At 37.4% G+C, this 25,241-nt stretch overlaps 1 protein-coding gene across 4 annotated transcripts in view; it reads left to right on the top strand.

Moving 5' to 3' along the window:
* The first annotated feature begins 5,661 nt into the window (after positions 1 to 5,661).
* phf21a (PHD finger protein 21A) overlaps positions 5,662 to 25,241 on the top strand; it is a 31,961-nt gene continuing 12,381 nt past the window's right edge. For 2 of the 4 annotated variants that reach the window (XM_023346172.1, XM_023346187.1), the window contains exons 1-14: positions 5,663 to 5,903; positions 12,972 to 13,011; positions 13,940 to 13,991; positions 14,084 to 14,173; positions 14,257 to 14,289; positions 14,375 to 14,440; positions 16,731 to 16,883; positions 17,790 to 18,020; positions 20,484 to 20,582; positions 21,935 to 22,261; positions 22,830 to 23,009; positions 23,115 to 23,166; positions 23,256 to 23,335; positions 23,937 to 23,997. In XM_023346172.1, coding sequence (XP_023201940.1) covers positions 13,950 to 13,991; positions 14,084 to 14,173; positions 14,257 to 14,289; positions 14,375 to 14,440; positions 16,731 to 16,883; positions 17,790 to 18,020; positions 20,484 to 20,582; positions 21,935 to 22,261; positions 22,830 to 23,009; positions 23,115 to 23,166; positions 23,256 to 23,335; positions 23,937 to 23,997 — 1,414 coding nt within the window. In that variant the 5' untranslated portion in view covers positions 5,663 to 5,903; positions 12,972 to 13,011; positions 13,940 to 13,949. Of the gene's footprint in view, positions 5,904 to 12,971; positions 13,012 to 13,939; positions 13,992 to 14,083; positions 14,174 to 14,256; positions 14,290 to 14,374; positions 14,441 to 16,730; positions 16,884 to 17,789; positions 18,021 to 20,483; positions 20,583 to 21,934; positions 22,262 to 22,829; positions 23,010 to 23,114; positions 23,167 to 23,255; positions 23,336 to 23,936; positions 23,998 to 25,241 lie in introns of all 4 variants that reach the window. The other 2 variants (XM_014471898.2, XM_023346181.1) reach the window with 2 other exon arrangements.

Consider the following 25,241-nt stretch of genomic DNA (forward strand, 5'->3'; position numbering starts at 1 on the left):
CCCCTTTAAAGGGACTGACCCAATTCAACAGAGGTCCAACCAAGTGGCGCTGCTTGTCCCACAGTAGTGGCATTGACCAGATAACCAGAATGTCTAGTTTCCAGTGCACATGTCTGAGTACAGCTTAAATGAGACAAAACTAACTTACAAGTAACTTTTCTGAACAATATAGCAGCTTGTTTTACATGAATAATTCCTTAATATTAATAAAAATGTGCTTGTTCTACTGACAGATTATTTTACTTATAACATGGGAAAAATGTCTTGTCATAAGTGAAATAATCCACCAATGGAGCTAGAACTAGTAAGGTATTATTAATTGAAAACAAACTGCTATATCTTGATCAAAAGCTACTTATAAGTTAGTTTTGTCTTATTTTATCTGTAAAATTTGCACTAGAAACTAGACAAGAAATACTCAGACAGGAATACAGGACAAGAAAACAGGAATAGATGAATTATAAGAGAAATAAAGTTAAAATTAGGTGAATTGTTTACAGCTTCATAAAGACAGAAAATAAAAATAGGAACAAATGTATTTGAGTGTTTCAAAAGCGGTTTTATTATGTGTTTTGACATTTTATCCCATAATCAAGTAACAGTTGTTATTAAAAATGCTGTGTAAATCAAATATAACTTAAAAGAAATTTAACTTCCTGATTTAATGCCTTGAAATTGGGCCTCTGTCTCTTTAAGAAACTCCTGCTCTTTCTTAAACTCCACCTTCAGGAAGTCATCATAACATGGCTCCTCTATTAACCCTTTAACAATATTTTCACCAGTGTTGCTCTTAGAAGTAGCTCCTATAAGAGCTTAGCTGATGTTTGCTAATTGCTGCTGGCTAGTCTGAAGGAGCATATTGAGGGAGTCTTGGGGGATGATGCCCTCGGAAACTGCAACTCCAAGGACTAGCATCGTCTTGAAGGCGGAGCTAAGTCCACCCAGGCGTTTCCCACAGCTGAATTTTTGCCATGGAGATTGAAGGATTTCTCAAACATGCATGAAAGAATCAAAGCAACATTACAGGAAATAAAACTACAACTAAAACTATAACTAAAGCTCAAAAAAGTTGATTTTACACAACGCTGCCCTTTTAAAAATGATTCTGCACAAAGTTTAGATGAGATAAAGCAAAAAGAGAATAAAAAAGAAATGTGTGTTTCAGTGTGTTGGTCCACACAAAGCATCACCTCCAGCTCTGGTGTCCTACTAGGATTCATAGTTAATTTTTTATTTATTTATTAATTTATTTATTTTTGCTGCTTTGAGTTTTTTCTCTCTGATCAGTTTAACGGGTTTAAATCCAGATCTGAGCTGCAGAACAAAGAGGCAGAGCTGCTCTTCGAAGGAGAACAGACACCTCTGGAAATGCATTAACCACGTTATCAAGATCTAACACGGACCGGAAGTTGTCTCTCCACCCCAACATCCATCTGCTGCGCTCTGATTGGACTACACGGAACCACAGAGCCGCCTGATTGGTCCTTTCTCTGGTTTCATACTGTTTGGTTTTAACATGAATCAGAAACATGATGCTGGTAGTTTCCAGCTGTGTGCAGCACGTTGATGGTATCAGCTGCTTTAAAAACCATTAATGTTCAAGACTGATAGATGTTTACTCTTTACGAAGAGAATTAGCTGATGAATATCAAATCTTAATAACCAAGAAACTAAGTAGGAAGTTTATTCTGTCTCTTTTTTTAACATCTTCTAGGACTGGGTGGTAAATCGATTTTGTAGTTAATCTAATTTTTGGTTTTTGAATAATTAATTTTGGGAAAATCTGTATTTATTTTCACCAATTTCCTCCATGAGTGATGTCAGTGCGGCCAGAGCCGCCATCTTGTTTTGCAATTGACAGCTTCTTTTTATTTGGACTTTGAATTCATATCAAACAAAATATAGAGGTCAAGCTAACATTTCATTTTAATTACAAGAATAAATTAATAACATTGCCATAATAAATTTGCAGTTTTAGGAGATTAAAGTAGCAATTTTATGAATATTTTTAAGAATATTAATCTTGTGAAGTTTGGTATAAGTTTTAAAGATAAGGAAATAATCTTTTAACATGTAAGCATAAAATTATAACCAGTTGCAGGACTTTGGAAGTATTGAGTAAACAAATGTATAACTCTATAGGTTATCTTATTAAAAAAAATTATCCTAACTTTAAAAGGTTAATCTGTTAAACTTGGTCTTTTTTCTGATAATATTCTTAATATTTTCTCATAATTAAGGAATAATTCATTTTCTTTCTGACATTAGATTTTTTTTTTTTGCAATTTTTTTCTTGTCAAAAAGCCAAATTTTGTTATTTTTTTGTTGATTTCTAAAGGCAATAAAACTGTAAAAAGTCCAAAATGGACTTTTTTTTGTTTTTTAAAATCTAATGTGTCTTACTGAGTGATGGAGTCGCTGGAAAATAAATTAAATTCTCATCAGTGTTCTAATGAATTGACTGTGTGGGTGTGAATTGGATGTTTCTTTTTATTTATTTGTAAAGCACATTGGGACACTTTGTTCTGAATACATTGACTTGTACTGATTAGAAGTATTTCCACCAAGAAATTATATTATTATTTATTAGAAATTATTGATTGAGGATTTTTTTTGTAATTTAAAAGAAAGAAAGGAGGAGAAAAAGAAAGGGAATTTTGTTTGTCCATCAGTTACCTCTTTACTCACAGCCGGTTTGCTGATTGGACCGACAGAAAGTATCAGGACGCCGCAGAAGCTTTTTCCGTGTCTGCGGACCTGGATTGACCCTCAGAGGTCAGAGGTCAGGGTGAATCTGAAGGTGACGCTGCGATGTGTTCACCGGTGACATTGCTCCCTCTAGTGGCGGCTGTGGCTCATTACAGAACAGTAAATAACTGCATGAGCAAACAAAGAGCAGCAGCTGTTCTCGGAGCAGCAGGTTAAAGTCAATTTGTGCTGAATGAGCCTGAATGCATCTGAATCATGAATCCTCAATTTAGATGATCAATCATCTCTATGTTTGTTTTCTTTTGAGTCAGGATTAATGTAAACTGAGCAAATGTATAATTTCTCCCCTCATTATTATTTAATCTCAAACAAAAGGAAGATTTTTAAAAGCTTTGCCTGATTGATCATTTTTATTTTTAAATGTCAATCAATTTATCATTGCAGACTATTATTTGTAATTTAGTACTACACACTTTTTGATAATTCAGAAATATTTTATGTGTTTATTTGTATTATATTTACTAATGTAAAAATTTTTTTCATTAACATTAATTAGCTGTTCATATAAAGTTATTTTCAAATGATTTATTTATTTTTCTTATATATTTTATTAAACTTCTATAATTACTGTCGTTATTAAAGTTGTATTTATTAGAAGTTAAATGTAGAATACTAATTATATCTATACTTTTATAATGTATTGTACTTTGAGATAATTAAATGTTTTCTGTGTTCACTTGTATTATATGTTGAAATTGTTGTAAAATTAATATTTATTAATTATTCATAGAGTTATGTAGAAATGTCTTTATTTACTTTATTAAATATTTTATTGCATTAGTCAGAGAAAAAAAACTATTTTGCAATTGTTGTGTTTGCTATTGCAGGGTTATCAAATAAATTTGTAATTCAATGATCATTTTTATTTTTAAATAAAAATGATCTGTTTTATGTCATTTATGTCTGTTTTTAAAAAAATATATATATTAAAGAAACCTTTTAAGTAAATTCAGCCGTTTTCCTGTATCGGATCGGCATCAACTGATACTAAACCCTATCGGTATCAGAAGTGAAAAAAGACAATCAGAGCATCTCTACTAATTTTTTTTCTATTATATTTTTCATTGGACTTTCAGGATGAAAATCATTCAGTTCTGGTTGCCTGCAGAGAAATATGTGCCAACTTTCACAAAATAAACCAAAAGACACAAAAACAAACTGAAAGAGCAAAAAGTTCAGGAAACTGAATTCAAACATGCACAAAGAAACAGACCAGAAAAGATCACGGAAAATACTGTAAACAGACAAAATGGAGTCAAAAATTACAGAAAAACAAACTGTAGATGACAAAATGCTATGAAGTAGAAAGCAGCATCACAGTAGCTGTGACTCCATTACATTTATGTGCAAAACTTTGTCAATATTCAACCTCTGTTGAAAAAACCGACAATATTACAATTGCAGTGTTTCCATTAAATAAGAAACAAAATTAAAATCACACGTCGATAAGTTTGTTTACAATAAGTGGATAAAATACATGCCACACTATCATCCTCCCACCACTTCCTGTCATCTTCATGTTTTAACTTGGACATTAAAGGATTTAATGGATTATTTTATTGTAATTGTTTTGTAAAAAAAAAAAAAAAAAGCCTAAATTTGTTGACATTATCAATTTTTAAAAGCAACAAAACTGTAAATACTTTCCAAAAGAACTATATTCACCAATAAAACAAGAAGTTCAAACTGATGTTAAACTGTTTTCAGTTTTACTTCTGCTAGCTCCAGTTGGTTGGACCTCTGTTGAATTAGGTCAGTGGTCTTAAAGGCCTGATATTTATATCTATTTTGTTTCATATTTTTATTTATCTTAGACATTAAATGACTTTTTATTTTGTAATTTTTGTAAAATAAGTTAGTCTAACTTTGCTGACTATGATTGTTTTTTAAAAGCAACAAAACTGTAAATACTTTCTACAATAAATGTTTTCAAGATGTATCACTTAGTGCTACAATGGGTGAAAAAAACAGATTTTTAAAAATAATATTGTAACCTATATGAATCTATAGGTTTAAATTTGATGTTTTTTGTAAAGCACTGTGAGATATTTTTGTGAATTATAAATGTTTGGCATAAAATGCTTAAGTAATGTATTAAAAACTGCAGGCCAGGTGTTTGCAGAATGCCACAATGTTAAGAGTGATTTTTTTAAAAACACAAAACGCTAAAATAAAAGTTGTTTTTACTACTTTCAGTAAAAAATCTAAAAAAATCTAAATTTAGTGTTTTCAGTCTTTCTTTTAACAGTGTGGCATTCTGCAAGCACATTGCTAGTTTTTAATTCATTATTCAAAGATAGTTCAGCATTTTAACCTCAAAGTACATTAAATAAATAAATATGCTGATGCCAAACTGTTTTCTGTTCTATTTTTGGTTTCTCATTCCTCCAGGTATGTGGTTCTTTGTGAAGCTGCTCTTCAGCTAAAACACTGCAGCAGAGGGAAAAGGCCGAGCCACCTGCCTTCTTCTTCTTCTGTTTTTATAAAGTGCATCAACAGTCGCGAACAGCTGAACATGGAGGCTGGGAACGGACGGCCCGCCTGTGAGAAGGAGAACACAACAAGAACACAACTCCATCCTCGGCGTGTGTGTGTGTGTGTGTGTGTGTGCGAGAAAGACTTTCTCTCCGTAGAGTTTCACTGAGTTTACATCCGGGTTTTTTCCCTAGGCAATGGGAGTCGCAGCACCGCCGTTCCTTAGGCAAAGTGAAATAAATTCGCCGCACCGACACAAAAAGTAGTCCGCTCACCGAACAGCCTTTCTGTCCGGCTCGGTTTTATGATCGGTCCGTTTTAACGAACTTTGGCGCCGAACTAAGCCGGTATCAAACGCTTCGTGGCGGATTGGGGAGGTTTTTGTGGGCCGCGGTGTAGTTTTTGTGCCCCCTTCCTCCAGCTTGGCGGCGCAGGGATCTGTGTTGTGCTGAGGCTGAGCTGAATGAGATTGAAGAAGAGTTCTTCTTGTTTTGTAGCTTCAGTTTCTCTGTTTTTACTCGTTTTTTTTACTCCAACAGCAGAACAAAGTGCAGTTCTGCGGGCAGGAGGCGGCCGGACTCCCGCTCAGCTGTGGCTCCACCGTGGATCGGCTGCTGGGAGGAAAATATTTAATTAATCTGGAGGAGGACTGCTGCTGAGTAAGTGGGCTTTTTTTAAATTTCATAACTTTAATTCAGTCCTGTGTGGAAGTTCAGAAGGCTGAAGGATGAGTCTGATGCTCTGAGCAGGTGTGCGGGCAGGTGTGTGAGCGGCCGCAGGGTGTGTGTTCCGGCTGGCTGTGTGTGTTTAGCTGCGGACCGAGGTTCTGGAGTTCTGGAGGACAAGGGGCCGACAGAACTTAGAGCCACCGACAGACGGCGGCTCTCCGTCAGGGTTTGTTCCGAAAAGATGGCGTCCTTCAGGGTTGTTGCTCATCTTCTCCCTCGGTTTTTTCTCCGGGTCTCCAACGGAGGCTCCTCACGGCTCTTTGCGTGAAGTTATCCGCCTGCTGGCGCCGTTAGCCCGGGCAGCTAGCAAGGTAGTTAGCATTAGCGGCTAACGTTAACGGTGCTGAAGTTGGCCTCTGATTGATAGCTATTTAGTAAAGGAGTATTCCGCTGTTTTGGGGAAAATCTGGACTAAAATTTATCAGCTGTTGCTTAAAATTTACAATACCAAAATTAGTGAAACATGAACTGAATAATTGTAAATTATGTGTAACACATGATATGGTTTATGTAACTTACTCTGATTGTTTTGACACAAGTTAGGAGGACAATCTAATTCTCTTCTTGGTATCTAGACCATTTTAAATAGGGCTGTGCCTGCCAACTTTGGACAAGTCAAACTTGTTCTGTAGTGTTAGAAAGATTTCCTTAAACATTTCAATATGCAAAAGTTTTATTCTATTTATAAAAACACAAGCTGTCCATTTTAAGCAGGGTTCTGCCTGAAAACTGCTCTACTTAAACAATCTAAAAGTGATTTAAGTGATCCAGACTGGGCAAATATTCTTTAAGAAAGCAGTTTGTCATTTGTAAAACAGCCTACTCTGTGTATCAAAACAAAAGTTAAATGCAAATATTTTTATTTTAAAATATATGTTCCTAAGCTGCTTTAAAGAAATTTGGATTCATTAATACAAATAATAAAAGTTTACATGTAGTCAATTTACTGATATTTATTTTTCGCTTAAATGCTTTGAAATGACTCTTAATGGGACTTTGACAAATAAAACAAGTTTATTTATCTCAAACTGTGTTTTTAAAGCTATATAAGCATTTAGAATAATTTTGTCTTTATTGGTCAGTCTGAGTTTTATAACCCAGCTTGATATAACAAAGTCCAGATGGCAGAACAGTGACAATTATAATTTTCTTTAACTTTAAAAAATTATATAAAAGTTTCTTCCCATATGTTAAAGTATTCATTAACGACGCAGAATAATTAATTCCAGGTTTGAACTGAGCAAGTGTTTCAGATTTTTACTCGGTACTAATCTTAAGGTAGTTCAGTATTTCGAAAAACAGCGGAATGCTCCTTTACTGGCATCTGTGAATCAGACACCAACTTCAGGCCGCATCCACTTGTTCTCGGTGAACGGTCGGAGCTTTCACACCGACAAAAAAAAAAAAAAAAGAGAGAGAAAAAAAAAAGAAAAAGCGACAAAACAACGAAGATCCTGCTGAAATGTCCCCCGGTATCCCTCTGCTGGGAATCTGTCAGGCAGCTCGGAGGGTGTGTTGAGGCCGGCCGCGGTCGGTTAGCAGCGGTTTAATGGCTGGTTTCCCCCTGAATCGAAAGAAAAGCGGAGTTTGTAGAGCTGCTCGCAGGATCAACCCTCCATCTTAGCCTCACTTCTTGGTGTTTTCGGGCCTCTGCTGCTGCGGCGGCATGCAGCTTCATGGAAGTTTATATCCCGACAACTTTCCGACCCAATCAGCTTAATTACACAACATCCCGTCCGGGACGCCGAACCTGGTGCTTTCACTTTTATTCCCTAGTCACTGGGAATACTGGAGTGTAATCTGGAGCTGCTGGAAACGCCAGCAGCTGTTAGGATTTAATTTCAGAGCACATGAAGCATCACTGCGGGTTTACAATAACAATAAAGACCTACTTTTTCCTGCTTTTATAAAGAAAAGTGATTATTTTTTATTCTAAACTACTTTTGTTATTGTTTCCCAATATATCCCAGTGGGAATACTGGACTTTTTTCTATTTTCTCTGTGAGGATTCCCTGGTAGTTTGTTGTATTTTAGTAGTTTAATGTAGTACTTTTGCTTTCCACCAAACTGAAGACAGAAACAATCCTTTAGTATAATTGCATCATTAAAGCTATAAATTTTAGCTCTGATTGACATCAATATTTTTTATTTATTTAGATTTAACTAGGGAATGTAATCTGTTTTTAGAGTACTAATGTGTACAAACCATTTAGATGTACTCTGACAGCAGAAATATTTAAATATTCGGTGTAAATTTAATATATACTCTACTTCAACTACCTTTTTAAACTTATAACTAAATAGAAACTGAAACTTTCATTGTTTTCCAGTACATCTTAACAGAAAATACTAAATTTATTCTGGGGTTTTTTCTGGACATTTAAAGCATATTTATGTTTGAAAATATTACAAAACCTCAGTAGTTGGTTACATTTTATTAGTTTTTAAGCCTTATTTGAGTTATTTTAACTTTTCCATCAAGCTCTGGATGTGAATAATTAAAAATATTTTAATAAAGTCAAATAAATATTTGGTAAAATTCTCCTGGTATAGTTGTAGGTCACAGTTTGATTGTTTTAATATAAACGTTTTCATCAAGTAGTACGAGTTTCAGTTGCGTTAAATCTAAATACTCGACTGTTTTCTAAGAAAAACATTTTCAAAAAGTTTTTAAAAGATACTTTGTTCCTTTATTTGCCTTTAAAGTACTACTGCAAACACTTTATTAAATTGTACTTGAAAAAGCAGAAGTACTAAAGTATTTTTCTATTTTAAAAAGCTGTACTTGTACTTTCCTGCACTTCAAAGTAAATATATTTATTCAGATCTTGAAACTGTAATTTTTCCTACAGATTACTATATGAAAGTACCTCATTAAACCACTTTGAAAGTATTTTTATCCTGAGTTAATTTGTAATTTTTCCTCCAGAATATTTTAGTGAGAAAACTGTAAAGTGTTTTTAAGAAACAAAGTACATTTTATCCACTTTAAAGTACTACAATGTATGTAGAAATGAGCAAAACGTAAGTATTTTTTCCATTTTAAATACAATAAACAGTACTTTTACTTACTTTCAGGGTAAATAATGCAATTTTTCACATTTAGATTCAGATTATACCGCATCTGAACTGAAATGATGTATTTTTATCTGGCAGTATTTTATTATTGCTTCCCAGTACTTTTTACTGGGAGCTCTGGATTTTCTTTCTGGTTTCTCTTTGAGCACAAAGCCGATTCAGATAAAAATGTAATCAAACTTTATTAGTTTGCTGTATTTTAATAGTTTTCAGTACTAATGAAAGTATCTTTCAGTTGTATTTCAAACAGAAATACAGTCGGTTTAATTCTGATTTATTCATATTTGCAGTTTATTGAAGTAGTTTTTAATCAGGTACTACAGTATCTGTTAAAGTCCAATAATGTAAACAAATATTTGACAGTTTAAAGTGTCAAAACAAAGTACTTTGAAGTACTGCTGTGTTTTTGGAAAGTAGTAAATAGTAAGCAGAACTTATTCAACATTTTTTCATTAAAAACAAAACTATACTTTTACGTCTCGTTAGAATAAATGACATACTTGTGAAACTGGGGTGTTTTCATTATTGCTTCCCAGTTTGTTTTACTGGGAATTCTGGCTTTTACGCTGGTTATTTCTGTGGACGGAAAGAAAATTCAGGACTAAAAAAATGAAGTATTTAGTGATTTATTTTTGCAGAGTACTAATAAAGTACCGAGTATGCACCGATATGCAGTTATCTGTATACTTTGGTTTCTTTACTGTTCCAGTTTGTGAAACTAAAGACGGCAAGTTGTACTTGTATAAAACTGACAGTATTGCAGTTAAAAGTAACTGTACTACTTTGTACTTCATATATATTGAGCAGTTTGATCATCTTGGTTTCATTTTGTTTTTATTTTTCTGTTCATTTTACAGGAAAAGTTGAAAGAACTTCAGTCTGGCTGATCTGAATCGGGTTTAAAGTTCTGATAAAACTATTACTGGGTGATCTTCTGCTGCTTTAACAATTAAACCACGTCCTTTATTTAAATACTTCAGAACTCAACAGTATACACTGCACAACTTTAAAATGCTTTTTTATACTCATTAACGGGTTTTAGAAAGTATCTTGTAGTACTATAGTAGTTTCTAACTGGTAAAAGAAGCTTAAATCACTTTTTAAAAAAAGTATTTTCAGCAGAACCTCACAAAGCTTCAGGTGTTTTTATGTATTTAGAATAGTTTAGAAACAAATGCCTCTGTGTTGTTGTAAAGTATTTTGATATTCAAATACTGAAGTGACAAAGTTTCTGCGTATTTTTACTTCCCTCCTGCTCGGTTTTACGTTTCACATGCAAATGTTCTAACAGAGTTCTGACGCTGATTATTTTACGCTTTAACCTCACAGGGTGGGGATAGTTTAGGTTTCAGGACAGCAATGTTCAGTGGAAAAGTACTTCCAAAGTTTTTGATACTTTGGAAGTAAAAGTATGACAGTTTTCCACATCTGGAGCAACTTGTAGGACTTTCACCCCGTTTTAATACTTGTACTAGACCTCAGCAAGAATAAAGTACTGCAGAAAGTTAAGTAAATACTTCCTGGTTCTGGAAGAACTTTAAGGTTTTAGTATCAGAACCCCTAAAGTTCAGTTCAGTTTGAAATTTTCACGGTTTTATTTTTGACTCTACTAAACAAAACTTTGTCACTTCATAAATGTTTTAAGTTTAATGAAAAAAAAAACTTTATTCAAAATCCAGACAGAATTTCAAAGTATTATAGTACTTTACGTCAAATAATATTCAATTTAGTATTTTTGTTTGCATTTGATTTATAATAATTTTCTTTTTCATCCTTGTGAGGAACTAACGGATGTTTATCTCTAAGTAAAATGTAAATACTTGACTGTTTTCACCAGAATTTAAACTTTAAAGGAAGTTTTATTTCTTTACAACAGTGTTTAAAAACCTAATTTATGTTATTCCTAAAATACAGTTAAAAAACAAACAAAACCAAGACAATAATAATAATATAAAAACATTAATAGATTAAAATGATGCACTAAAAAACGACATAGTTGTAAAAGCAGCTAGAAACTATTTTTCACTTTTAAAAGTTCTGCTGTCTCTGTATTAGTTGTACTTTGGTATTTAAAACGCCGCGCGTCACCGGCTTGATTCACAGGTTTAAAATAGTTTTTATTTATTGTTTTATAGCCAAGTCTTAATAATAAAAGGTTGTAGAGTAAATAAACATTTAAATCAAAATGCACATACAAAAACGTTGGATGCAGCACAAAGTAATCACCGTTTCCTTCTGTTGTCATGGCAACTAGGACCACATCTCCTCATTGGCTTAAACTTTAAAAATAAACACAAATCTGCTTTTAAAACTCAACTAAAAACAGGAAATGTTTTTCAATGTTTTTACAGCTGAGAATAAATTTTATTTTATTTTTTTTCAGTTTTCTTTAATAAAGTCCAGAATAATTATCAAAAGTTTAAGAAGAAAAACAAAAGAAAAACATTACAATTTTTGGATCTACAATGCTGTTCCCACAATAAAATCTGATTAATTAGAATAGTTCATATTTAGTTTATTTTTGAGCAGGGAAAGAAAAAAAAAATCAACATTTTTGGTTATTTTAGTTCTTAAAAATTATATTTTTAAAAGTTTTTACACGACTTTTTCTAGAGGGTCTCTGTGCTGCACAGAAACGTCTAGAAAACAATAAAAATGTTCTAAGTGGTGTAAGGATAGAAAACATAACTGGACTGTGTTCCTGTTGCTCTGATGTCTGTTTAATTTGCCAGATTAGATTATGAGTTCAACATGTTGGCCTCCAAGATCTTAGTTGTTGGATTTGGTAATCTGCAGATTCTGAGATTAAACGCCTCATATGTTGATGTATTTGGAGAAAATGGGAAAAATGTTTTTTATTCCTAAAGGTTGAAGCTGCTTGAATGAGAAACAAACTGAGAAATGATAAAGTTTTTAAAAAAATATCTTTTTTTTAAAGAATATATTTAGCAGATTTGAACCAGCAAACTACTCAGCAGTTCCTGGTTACTTTTAGATAAACTTTATCTCTGGACTGTCTTTTTTATTAATTAACTTTGTTTAATTATTTTATTTTTTATGATTTAAATTTTTTTTGTTTATTTTATGTAGTTTTTTTTCTAGTCTTTCTAAAGAAAATCTTGATGTTCAGAGGAATATTTATTATTAATAACCACTTTAAAGCGGTTTTATGTTTCTGCAGTGTTGCACTTTCTCTGAAGCGTTCCTGCAGTATTTCTCTGGTTGGAAAATGTTTGTACAAATAGTTATTTTCAGCTACATGAGGCTCAAAATAAAGACTGAGTCAGATTTATCGGCATTTAAATGAGAAAAAGAAGTCACAGAGTTCAAACAGGTAATAAAATCTGAGCTGATTTTTATTTCTCTGCTTGTTTTAACTCTAACTTTGCTTTTAAGTGAAATTTTCCTGAGTTTTTAGCCTTTTGTTTCTTTGAGTATTTTTTGTTTCCCCCTTTTTGTGACTGTGCATTAAAAATAAACGGGTTTTGTTTAGGTTTGACTTCCAGCTGTAAATCTGTCAGCTCGTCTCCAGAATAATTTATGTTCTTCCTGATGGATGAGTTTCATTTCAGACCTTCAGAGGATTCTGACGTTTTTGTTTTTCTGTAAACTTATCTAACCTATAGGCAGCCAGCAGGGGGCGCTGTGGAAAAAAAATAATTATTGGACCATTAGATGAAATAGGAAGGTTTCTAGTTAAATATAATGAAATTTTGACCCGATTATGAGTTATAAATGACTAATTTCATGTTTGTAGTAATAATTAAGGATCTTGAAACATTAATATATTTGGATTAGTTGCAAACACATGGAGCCTGATGTCTTTTCTTTATTCTCTTTTAATGGAAAACTGTTGATTTGCTGTCTTTTATGAAAATGAGGGTTGATTTTGTGATGCAGTGCGTTTGTTGTGTTTTCCAGGGCAGCACAGAGGCGTGGAGTCCAGTCCCACAGCCAGGTGGTAAGTCCTGTTTAAAGACAACAACAATGCATAAAGTCTAAATTCAAATACTGTACAGATTTATTTTTTTGTTTAGTTCTTTCACCTATAACGTTTAGTGGAACTTTTGCATCATTCTGTCAAAAAAAAGCTCCTAAACTCAAAGGAAAGTAAATAAACTGGATATTTTGGTTGTTTATTACCATAAAAACCTCAAATGTAACATATTTTAGCTCCAGTAAAAACAAAATTAAAGCACTACAGATGATTTTCTGAAGGGGAAATGATGTCTGCTGTCTTTTAAAAACAGGATTTTCAGATTTGGAGGAGTTTCTGTGTTTTATAATTGTTACTTTGTCCTCCACTGGACTGAAACGGAGAGTGAAATCAGCCAAAACCAAAAGAAAGATCTTCAGAAAGTGTGTAGATCTGCTGATGTAAATGAAAACCTGCATCAGGACCTAAAATCGGTTTCAGATGATGGCAGCAGGGCGTGGTCTCTGTGTTGCGTTCGAGTGCTGTGGGTTCTCTCTGCCTCTGATATAAGGAGCCACAGAGCATGTTGTTTTTTTACTTTTGCTCACTTTCTTTTCTAAAAAAGAGCTTATAGAGAATATTGTCAAAAAGTGGGCTTTATTCCAATCATGGCTATGAGAGTTTTTGCTTAATATTGGCAGAAAGAAAGTCGCATTTTTACCAGAAAAAATCAGGAGTTATCGGGATCTATAACTCCTGATTTCTTCTTAATTGTTTCAAAGTTTTGCTACTATTGACATTGTTTTAATTTATCATTTTATTAACTGATTTATTTGTTATTGTGATAAGCGTGTTCAAAAACCAATAATCAGATTAATAAAATCGATTTCTTGCCCAGTCCTTGTCGGTATATTTATTCCTAATAAGTCCGGAATCAATTCCAGAGTTTAACGCTTTTCCTTTTTGTTTTCAGCGGCACTTTAATGCTTCAGTTGGATGGTTTTCCTACTGGAGAAGGTGTTCAGGTAAAAACGCAGCGCCGCTTTGAATACACCGCTCAGACAGGAAGCCGTCATCGGCAAATAGGAAGTGGTAACCGGACGGGTTTGTGTTCCAGGCTGATCGATCGGCTGGCAGACTGACTGGATCCATGATGGAACTACAGACGCTACAGGAGGCTCTGAAGGTGGAGATCCAGATCCATCAGGTGAGTCTCCGGGTCCAACACCTGCAGGATGCTGCTGCCACCACCAGGTGTCGCTGTGACCCGTTATTTTTCTCCTTCTGCAGAAACTGGTGGCCCAGATGAAGCAGGACCCGCAGGTAAAACCCAGCAGGTCTCCGTGTGGGTCCAGTCCAGGATCCGGTCCGGTTCTACTCAGCCTGACCCGCTTTGTTTTTGTTTCAGAACGCAGATCTGAAGAAGCAGCTCCACGAACTCCAGGCAAAGATCACAGCGCTCAGCGAGAAGCAGGTGAGTCCACAGGTAGACCGACTCACATGGAGGTCAAGGGTCAGGGCGGGTCCTGGCAACACGGACCCAGGACCGGTCCGTGTTGCCCGGTCCTGGGCAATACGGACCAGTTCTACTGCTGCCTGGACCGGTTCTGCTTATACAGATATCTGTACCCTACTTTTTTTTCTATCATTCCGTCCTTCCTTTCTTTGCATCCTTCCTTCATTCCTATTTTGTATCCTTTAATTATTTCCTTCATTTTATTTTTTTTTCAACCTTCCTTCCTTTTTTGTTTGCATGCATCCTTCCTTTTATATGTCCTACCTTCTTTCCTTCATTGCATCTTCATTTCATCCTTCCTTTTTTGTGTCCGTTCTCCCTTTCTTTTTTGAATCATTCCTTTCTTCCCTCCTTCCTTGTTTTCTTCCTTCCTTCTTTGTAGCCTTCCTACCTTGTATCCTCTCACTTTTTTATGTGTCATTCCTTCCTCCCTTCCTTCTTTGAATCCTTCCTTCTTTTCATCTTTCCTTTTTACTTCCTTGCTTCCTTCTTTCCTCTCTTCCTTCCTTGTCGATACCAGTGATCTGGTAACTTTAATTTAACTGAATTAAACTTGGTGACAGGATGATGTTGATCTTCATAACATGCAGTGAGGTTCTGACCTCCTCCGAGTTCTGCTGACCCCTGACCTCTATGACCTCTCCGTGGACGACTAGTTTGGCCTCAGAACAAACCGGAGACTCTTGACCCGTTCTGATGTGTAACTTGGAGCTGATGATCTCGATGTTCTCCTGGTTTCATTCTGCAGACAGAAACCTCAGACTTTTATTCTGAAAATAACCAGGAAGTCTAAAGCCTGATTTCCTCAGTTTTAAAGGAGAAATTCACATTGTTTTGGTTTTTTATGAAGTGATTTAAAAATATATATTTTTCTCTCTTTCTGGCTGACATTTCTGTTTATCTGCAGGTTATGTAACAGATTTTCTATGTTCTCTTTTTTTTGCTTAGATTATTCCATCAATGCTGTTTTTGTATTTCTTTTAATCTTCTTTATGGCTGATTGTGGCTTTGCCGTAACTTCTTTGCAGTTACTTTTTGTTCTTGGGTATCTGTTTGTTTCTTTATGATAATGTGAGTAATAATGTAAATGAGCTGCAGCAGTTGTCGCTTCAGATTGATTTTTCTTTAAAAACTGGAGTTTTTTTTTTAGTTTTAGCTTCAGGATCTTCTGAAGACTTGATGCTGAAGCGTCTTTGTTGTTGGTTGCAGATCTATTTTTATCGTCTTTCTGAGCGTTTCTATTTCTGTCCGCTCCCTGCAGGTTGGATTTTTTTATTTGTTTTGCTGTGATGAGTGTGGACTCTGAGGTGAAACGCACAGATCAGACGGTTCCCATCATGCAGGATGGAGATGCTTGGTTGTGAAAAGCTGCTTTAATCTTAAGTTTTATTTCATATCTGTGGGTCAAACTTCCCATTCGTCTTAATTATGCTTCTTCTAATGAAGCTGAAAGCTCAGCGGGGTTTGTATAGGTGCTGGAAATCCTTGCAAAAGCTTTAAATTTAATTAGTTTGGCGTTTCTACAGTCTGGAATAATCCAGAATCTGATTTCTGTAGTTTTTTATGAGCCTTGAGAAACGTTGAAGAAATTATGGATTAGAAATAAACTTTTGTCAGACTTTATTTCTGTTCCCACTGTCCAGAACTTCTTTTCTTACTGACTTCCTTCCTTGTAACATTCCTTCCCTCCTTTCTTTTACCTGTCCTTTCTTTTCTTTTTTGTATTTTTCAACACCTTCATCCTTATAACGTTTTTTCCTTCCTTTCTTCCTTGTTTCATTCCTTCCTTCTTTGTAACCTTCCTTTATTCCTTGTAACCTTCCATCTTTCTTTGTATCCTTGCTTTCTTTCTTCCTTGTACTTTTTGTTTCTTGTCTTCTTTATAAATTTATGTCATAATATAAAAGAAGATCATTAACACTTAGCAAAAATATTGATAAATAATCAGTAAACAGATTGAATGTTTTCAGTTCTGACTAAAAAGAGTCTTCTGGTTCTGGTACTGAGGAGTTCTGGTCCAGGTCGGGTTTAACACAAGCCCAGTTCCTGTTGCTGCTCATCAGTATTTTTAAGGTGGTTCCTTATTGGTAGATTGAATGAATCTCTGACTGTCATGACAAGAGGAGAAATTTTTCATGTGTTTGTATAAAAGTAACAAACTACAATAAATAAAGTGTTCGCATTTTGTGGACATTTCAGAGGTGAATAAAGGAGAAAACTGATTTTTATTTGTTTTGTTTGTGTTCAGAAAAAGGTGGTGGAGCAGCTGAGGAAGGAGCTGCTGGTGAAGCAGGAACCAGAGCCCAAACTGCAGCTGCAGGTTCAAGCTGCTCCAGTAGGGGGCGACCTGAAGCCGACCAACCTGCTGCAGAGCCAGCAGATAACTGGAGGACTGCAGCAGGTGGGTGACTGCCACCTCTCTGCTCTGATTCAATTCAGTTTGATAATATTTTATTTATTATAAAGATGCAGTATATAACTTTTATAATATGTATTTATGTATGTATATATCTTTTATATAATTGTTAAAACTGTCACCATGTCATGACAATGTAATATGAGAGATGATCTGTGAAAAGATTGATTGCCATCTGAAGAAATTCACTACAACAAACCACAATAACCAATCACAGCCAGGAGGATTGTCTTAGTGCTGTCAATCCACCTCGTGTACTCGCTGTTCAATGTGCTAATGGTCAAAACACAACTTATAGTTACAGAAAAACTGTTTTATAGCCATGCTAACTAGCTTTAGCATTCACAACAAACTCTTCTATGGCGCTAAATTTGGGTCAAAGTTTGTTAAAAAAAAATTCAAAACTTTGGGCTTGAAAAATTATTTTGAAACTAAAAATTTTGAAACTGAAGATGAAGTTTTGAAACGGAAAAACAATTTCAAAACTACTCTTCAAATTCAAGGTTTTTATTTTTTCAATTTGCTTTTTTTTTTGGGACAAACTTTATGGCAGTAATTTAGCTCCATAGTATGCTAGCTGTAGCTTAGCAAGGGAATGAGCGAGATGGTAGATGAGCAGCGACACACATGATTGACAGCGCTAAGACCCGCCCCCTGGCTCTGAATGGTTATTTCTTGTTAGTACTGGAAGAAGGCAGAAGAGCTAAATTTTTTCACAGATTATGTCTCATAACATACTGTCGCAGCATAGTAACAGTTTCAACAAATATATACAAAATATATTTTTTACAAACGTTACGTACTGCAGCTTTAAATGTTTTAACTCTTATGAATTCTTCAGATTTAATCCCGTTGTTCTCCAAGTTAATCTGGGTGAATTTCTCTGAACAGACGCTGACGGTCACGCCGGTCCTCACCGCCAAGACTCTGGTGCTCAAAGCCGCCGCCACGCCCACCCTGCCCGGCGCCATCCTGTCGCAGCGCCCGCCCACCGTCGCTATGGTAACCACAGCCATTACCAAGCCCGACTCGCAGAGCGTCCCCATCAACCTTCAGGTGGCCAGCCGGCTGACCAATCAGAGCTCGGAGCCTGTACGGCTGGTGTCCAAGAACGCAGTGGTGGTGAGTTCGTCCCGCCGCGGCTCAGGGGCCAGTTTGTGAGCGCCAGGTTAGACGCTTCCCAAGACGCTCCCGGACCTCAGATAGGCTCGCCACGTCTGGAGCGAGTTCTGCCAGGCCGTGGTGTGAGTGGTGGCCGTTCAGCTGCTGCGAGATGGAGTCCATGAGGCGCAGAAATTAGACGGTTCATTTCTGATCTCCTCAGCATTTGCTGTTTGTCACAGAGGAATCTGTTTTCCCTAACTCTGCAGCAGCTTTACTTAAAACTGACCCGCTGAAGTGAGTTTCCACCAACAGCCCCCCATAGATCGCACAAAAGGTTAATATAGATAAAAATCAACCTCAACCAACCTCATGTACTCGCTGCTATGTGTGTGTTAAAGGGTTAATAGAGGAGTCATGTTGTGATGACTTCCCCAAGGCGGAGTTTCAGAGAGGAGTTTTTAAAGAGACAGAGGCCCATTTTCAAGGTGTTGAATTAGAAAGTCTTAAAATTATTTTAATTCATATTTGATATATACAGCATTTTTTAACAACTGAAGTAAAAATAGTTACTTGATTGTTGTTTAAAATGGCACTGTGTACCTGGAAAACACAATGCTGCCTGTCAGTTTTGTAGTCAAGACCACCTAACCCGAGACCAAGTCAAGACCAAGACCAGAGTGTATCGAGACCGAGACAAGACCAAGACTTTTAGGGTCCGAGACCAAGTCAAGACCAAGACCAGCGCCCCGCGCTACATGACGCAATAAAATGTGAAATATGATCAAAATTGCTAATCAGATTGATCTGAAAGATTCACATTTCCATAAAAACACCTAGATATTAAATACTTAGAGCTGAAGTAAATTTAACCAATATTAAAAGCAGAACAAACTCTTTGTTCTGCTTATCTAAAAAGATAACGCCCTGGGCATTTGCCCATATCATTCATGTCAGAAATCACCACTGTCTGCACCATTAAACATAGCAATTGAGGCAATGCCCTGACGGTAAACAACGCCCTACTATGAACACTGACCAGAGCAACAAGCAAGAAGTAACCAAGCACAAGACTCTCACCATGACTGTTCTCATCTCATCTTCTCTCCCATGTCTCCCATCATGGCAGACATTACAGCTGCCACTTTGAACGAAAACAATCAAAGAGCAATACATGTGTTCTGCGTGCTCTTTCGTTCTTGTGTTTTATTTATTTGCTAATTAAATAAATATCAATGTATATAATTAAATAAAATAATGATAGCCACTGCATTACAAGAACAAAGAATGGCTCTCAGTGAGGCTCCAGTTTAATCTTCTTAGTAAAGAGAAGTTTAGAAGACTCAGATAGTTCGTGAATGTCACATCACTATATTGCAGACTTTTGGACACAGTGTTGTCCCATATATCCGATACGTTAGTCAACACCTCCGCACAATAATTCAGCGCAGTGAGTGACTTTTTTTCATCACAAATGCTTATATGTCTCTGTACAGCTAGCTTTGCTAACATTACGTCAACGGAGCTTACCTTTCTTTGAGCTTCTTTTCTAAGTGACGAAAAAAGTTAGACGTAATCCCCCCCGTGTGTGAAAGCGAAGCGCTGCTGAATTAGCTGTCGCCATCGGATTTCTTATGATTTATGCAGCGCAATTCTATTACTGACGATTAGACAGACATCTTCTGCCGCTCAAAGAAAACCACTGCGCATGTCTTGGAACGTGGCGTGCAAGTGAAAGGTGGGGAGGTGGGAGGAGAGGGGAATAACAGAAACACTTAATGGGTAAGTCACGTTATTGCTTGGATTTTAATCGGTGCGTTTTGGATCCAGTGAAAACAATCATGTTGACAAATAAACTGTACAGTATGCTGCAAGTTTAGTCATATTTCCACAGTTGCACTCTTGACTGGTCTTGAAATGAAATCCCGAGTCCTCAGCGCCCGAGTCCGAGACAAGACTGAGACCATCAATAAATGGTCTCGAGACCAAGACCGGTCTTGAGTACTACAACACTGCTGCTTGTTTAATCATCTTTTGCTATCCAGTTATTAATCAGTTAATAGAGGAGCGATGTTGTGACAACTTCCTGAAGAGCAGGACATCTTAAAGAGACAGAGGCCCAATTTCAACGCAGTAAATTGTGAAGTCAGATTAGATATAGAAAATTTTTTTAACAACTGAAGTTAACATAGTTACTTGATTGTTTTTTGATTTGCACTTTGTGCCTGGAAAACACATGATACTGCCCCTTTAACTGAACTAATTTGTGGTGGACTGCCATATCTAATGAAACGCAGAGTTTTGGTTTTACGTAACAAACGAAGCTAAACCGATGTTGGTGCGGATGCATCTCAGAGGAGCTGAAAGTTGAGTCGTGTTGTGACGGCAGCGGTCGGTCTGTCTGTCAGTTGGTCGGGTTGATCAGCTACCAGCTGTGTGGGTGTCGGACCCACAGACCCACATTCTGCTGTGGTTTTGTCTCAGCTGCAGGCCACCACCACCTCCTCCTCCGCCCAGCCAATCAGAGTTCCTCAGTTTGTCCCTCCTCCTAGACTGACGCCTCGGCCCACCTTTCAGCCACAGGTGCGTCCCAGAAGCCCCGCCTCCACAACCTGACCCCCTCCCCTCCCGCTCCTCCTCCCCTCAGACCAGTGTGTGTGGCCCTACCTGAGGTGATGTGCTCACTCTCCAGCAGAGGGCAGCAAAGCAAACACTCCTGCCTTGCTCCGTGGCACTAAAACATTGTTTTCTCTGTGCCGCCTCATCCCTTTTCCTCGTGTTGTGCTTCCTTTTTGTTCTTTTTCCGACTGACCCGTGAGCAGGTGGTTGTGGAGGGGTCGTGACCCCCTCTGACTCTGTGTATGCGTGTGTGTGTTGACCTTATCGTGGTGACGGTTTGTTCTCCTGCAGCTTCTTGGTATTTTTTCAGTTCCTGGCTGTTTGTGTGTTTTGTTTTTTTTGTTTTGTTTTTTTGATTAATCCTGGAAGTTGAAGCGGAAATGTTGGCAAATGTTTGAGCTGAGTAACGCCTCTGGGAGCCGCCTCGCCCCCTGGTGTCTGCAGCATGAACAGCAGCAGCCACTGCAGAGACCAGGAGGCGTAATGATAGAGACAAGCAGCACAACCTGGTTGTAGTGATCAGCCTAGAGCTGGGCGATGTGAATTAAAAATTTACTTGTTGCTCATTCATTTTAAAGCTTTGCTATTAATAATTTGGTGCTGATTTGTTAGAAGGTGAAGTATTTCCTTGTATGTGAAACAGATAGCATAAAACATAACTACAAGATGCTCAATATTCTTTATATTAATTTATTTTTGCCTGTTGGAGTTCTCATAAAATAGCAAGTTTTATTCTTCTAATATGACCACTGTACTCTAGCAACATTATGACTTTATTCTCAAAATTAAAAATATTAGCCTGACGTTTATACTGTACCTTATCGTAGAGTTGACCTAAATTCAAAGTCCAAATAAGTGGAAGCGGTAAAACACGAAACAAGATGGCTGCCCTGGGTGTGCTGACATCACTGAACTTTTGAAACCCAAGGAATTCATTGTTAAAAAAAAATTCCCGATTTTGGAAAATGTAATCTCCAAAAACCAAAAACTGATTTGTCACCCAGTCCTAGATTAGCCTTCATTGAGTCTTGAACATTTCTGTTACCACGGTGATATAATACATACCCAGCTGAACATGTGAAGGAAGCGCAACTGAAGATATCAAACACGGCACAAATGGAGCTTTAACACTGATGGAGAGAATGATTAGAACAGAACATGTTGGAGAACAGGAATACTTGGGAATACTCGGCGTCCTGGGAGCCTGTGGAAGTTGGTTTCAGGAACACCAGTCAGCCTGAAGATCTCCGAGTCGTTACCCAGCCGTGTCTGATTTCCACACGCCCGTTTCCTGACTGGTTGTTTGTCGTCAACAGGTCAGGCCGAGGCTGGCCACGCCCACCAACGTCCCCATCGCCCCGGCTCCTCCCCCGCCAATGATGGCGGCCCCCCAGCTGCTCCAGAGGCCCGTCATGCTGGCCACCAAGCTGGCAACCTCGCTGCCCTCGGCCGCGCCCATCCACCAGGTCCGCATCGTCAACGGGCAGCCGTGCGGCAAGACGGGCGCCGCCCCGCTGACCGGCATCGTCATCACCACGCCCGTCACTGCCACGCCCACGCGACTTGCAAGCCCCGCCTCTCTCCCTGTTCCCCCGCCTCCAGCCCCGCCCATCCAGATCAGCAGCCTGATCGCTGAACCCAAAGTAAGAGTCCATGACCGCTATCAGAGTGCCACTTCACAGTAGCTGCGTCTCCATTACAAACCTGCACAAAACTTTACTAATCTAGAAAAAGCACAATTTCAAACTTCTAATTTCTCAAAAGTTATTTGTTGGACAGCTACTCTTTACTTTTACTTGACTAAAAATATGTTGAAGTAATGCTACTTTTACCTGAGTACAATTTTTGGGTACTCTGCCCAACGTGGTATGAGCAGCGCCACACAGAGGGTGATTGACATCTCTAAGACCCTCCCTCTGGCTCTAATTGGTTGTTTGTAGTTAGCAGCTCATTTTTTCAGACCATCTCAAATCAAACTGTCACAACACACTGACGGTTTCAACAAATATGTAAAAAATATTTTGTTATATAAAGCTACATACTGCAGCTTTAAGCAGATTTATTTTCAGAATTCCAATTTGCACAGTTATGTGTTGAATGGAAACGCAGCCATTGGTGCAGTCTGGGAGCTATCTGTAAACTATATGAACTATCTGGGTTTTATTTCAAGCACCATGTAATTTCTCATGGGTCCTGGTTATCCTCCTGCAGCTCTTCATCTCTCCAAACCTTAACCTGCTGTCGTCACCTTCCTCCTCCTCCTCCTCATCCTCCTCTCAGCAGACTGTTAAACTGGAAACAGCAGAACAGAAAGCTGCGGTCAGCCTGCCGTCCTCCTCCACCCCGTCTCTCTCTCCACCCCCTCGACCCAAAAAGGAGGAGAACCCCGAGGTGAGACCAGCAGAACTCTTCATATTGAAAGCTTTCTCTTAGTTTATCCAAATATGATTTGAACTTCTCCATGTGCTGTTGATAAAGCCGCTCTTCCTCTTTCAGAAACTGGCCTTCATGGTGTCTCTGGGCCTCGTCACACACGACCACCTGGAAGGTGAGCGGTGCTCCGGGCAGCTGCTGGTCCAAAAGCTGCTGCAAAGCAAACGTTTTCGGCTCTGAAACTTTTGGTTTCTGTCCTTGCAGAGATCCAGAGCAAAAGGCAGGAGAGGAAGAGGAGAACGACGGCCAACCCGGTGTATAGCGGAGCCGTGTTCGAGCCCGAGGTAACGTCGATTTGAGCACACAGGTTTATTTTAATCAGACCCTCCTGGATATTATGGTTTTGTTATTGTTGCAGTCTAAAATTACTGATTTATCAAAATGCACAACAATGATTCCTTATTGGTCAATTACACCATGACTAAATACAAAGAATAAGCAAATCTGACAAAACATCACAGAATGATTTTCGAACATTACTGTTTTGCATCCCACATGCTTTCATCTTGCAGGTTTGACTTTCAAAACATGTCATGAAATAGGAAGTTAAATTAAAAGGAAGGGGATTGATAAAAATTCAAGTGAGTTGCAGTGATTGGTCAGAGAAGAAGGAAATGCAGAGAGCATTTGCGGAAAAGTTGCGATGAGTGCTTTAAATTGCAAGTATATAAATAATTTGCGAATGATGACTGAATTTGCATTTTTAGTTGCAAATGCAACACCATAACTTCCTGGAGGGACCGCTGAATGAGTTTGAGGACCAGATTAGCAGCTCTCATGCTGAGTTAACCTGCAGATTCTCAGAGTTTAGTTTGGACTGAACTAAACTCAGATAAAATCAGACTTTTTTCTGTTGTTGATCCAGTTGTTCTGTTTATGTTTCAGAGGAAAAAGAGTGCAGTGAGTTACCTGAACAGCCCTCTGCACCAGGGGACCAGGAAGAGAGGTCTGTATGAAATTCAGAGACCGACTCCCAGTCCAAACCAGTTCCAGTCTGTAGAGACTAGATTTATTAACACGCTGTGCAACTCCTCCTCCTTTCCTCTACTGCTTCCTGTCGCTTCCGTCATGCGGATTTCTGCTCGTTTGTCAGAGCGCTTCCATGAACAACCTCAGCGAAGTCGGACTTTGGTCTCCTTGTGTGTCTGTTAAACGACGTTCAGTTGAATCCAAACATGTTCACATATGTGTTCTTTGAGGCGTGCAGTCAGATGCACACATGAATAGTCAGGGAGAGAACTGGGAGCTTAGAAAGTAGTTTCGTAATAAAAAAAATATACACAATCATCTGGAATCAGAACTTCAATGCTCATTTTTTAAATTTTGGTTAAAAATCTGAAAATGTTAGAAGATGTAGGTGTTGTAACATCTTCAGCCTGCTGTCCACAAATTTATAAAACCACTTTGATGAGGTGGTTCAATTGAATAGTTAAAATAGTATTGAACAGTACTCTAATACTGTTCAATAGGTACATGCAAGCTAATCAAAAACAGCCATTTGGTCTATAATGGTTTTATTGGGTAATGCTAATTAAAAAGTTAGTTGTGTTGACCCTAAATCACTAATCATAAACATTAGTGCTGCGCTATTCTTCTTAAAAAAATAAAATAATTTCCCTGCTGGGATGAATAAAGTAATTCTTCTTATACCAACACGATACTTAGCCGAAGCTAACGCTAAAGTGCTTCGGAAATGGAACTGTTGGGTAAAAATTTTACCCCACTTCAAAATAAGAGCATAAATATTAATGTCCATTTAATTAAGTCGATAACCAAACCTTTAACTCTTTAGCACATGTTGAATAAAGGGAGTTAGGGTTTAAATGGAAAATGGTTTAAATGAAGTTGGGTATAAATGGAGAAAGTTTGTGTGTGCTAACCGTTTTCAAAGTTGGCAAAAACTCGAAAGCAAAATCAAAGAAATTAGCTACAATGTTAGCGGAAATGTGCCTACCATTGGTTCTCGGTTTGGAACGTCTCAATAAACTCTTCACTAAATGGATGGGAGGAAATTTGAGGGTAATTGCACATCACCAGGGTATTTTATTAACACCTAATGGCGCTATACTTTATAAATACCAAGTGGAGTACAAATTAAATCCTAAAGGTCTTTCCATAAGAAGCTCCTCCCTTTCTTCAGTCTCCCAGCAACCAGCAAAGCTTAGCTATGGTGGTGGTGGGCTAATGGTT

This window comes from Xiphophorus maculatus, chromosome 2 (genome assembly GCF_002775205.1).
Source record: "Xiphophorus maculatus strain JP 163 A chromosome 2, X_maculatus-5.0-male, whole genome shotgun sequence".
In the NCBI taxonomy this organism is placed as follows: domain Eukaryota; kingdom Metazoa; phylum Chordata; class Actinopteri; order Cyprinodontiformes; family Poeciliidae; genus Xiphophorus; species Xiphophorus maculatus.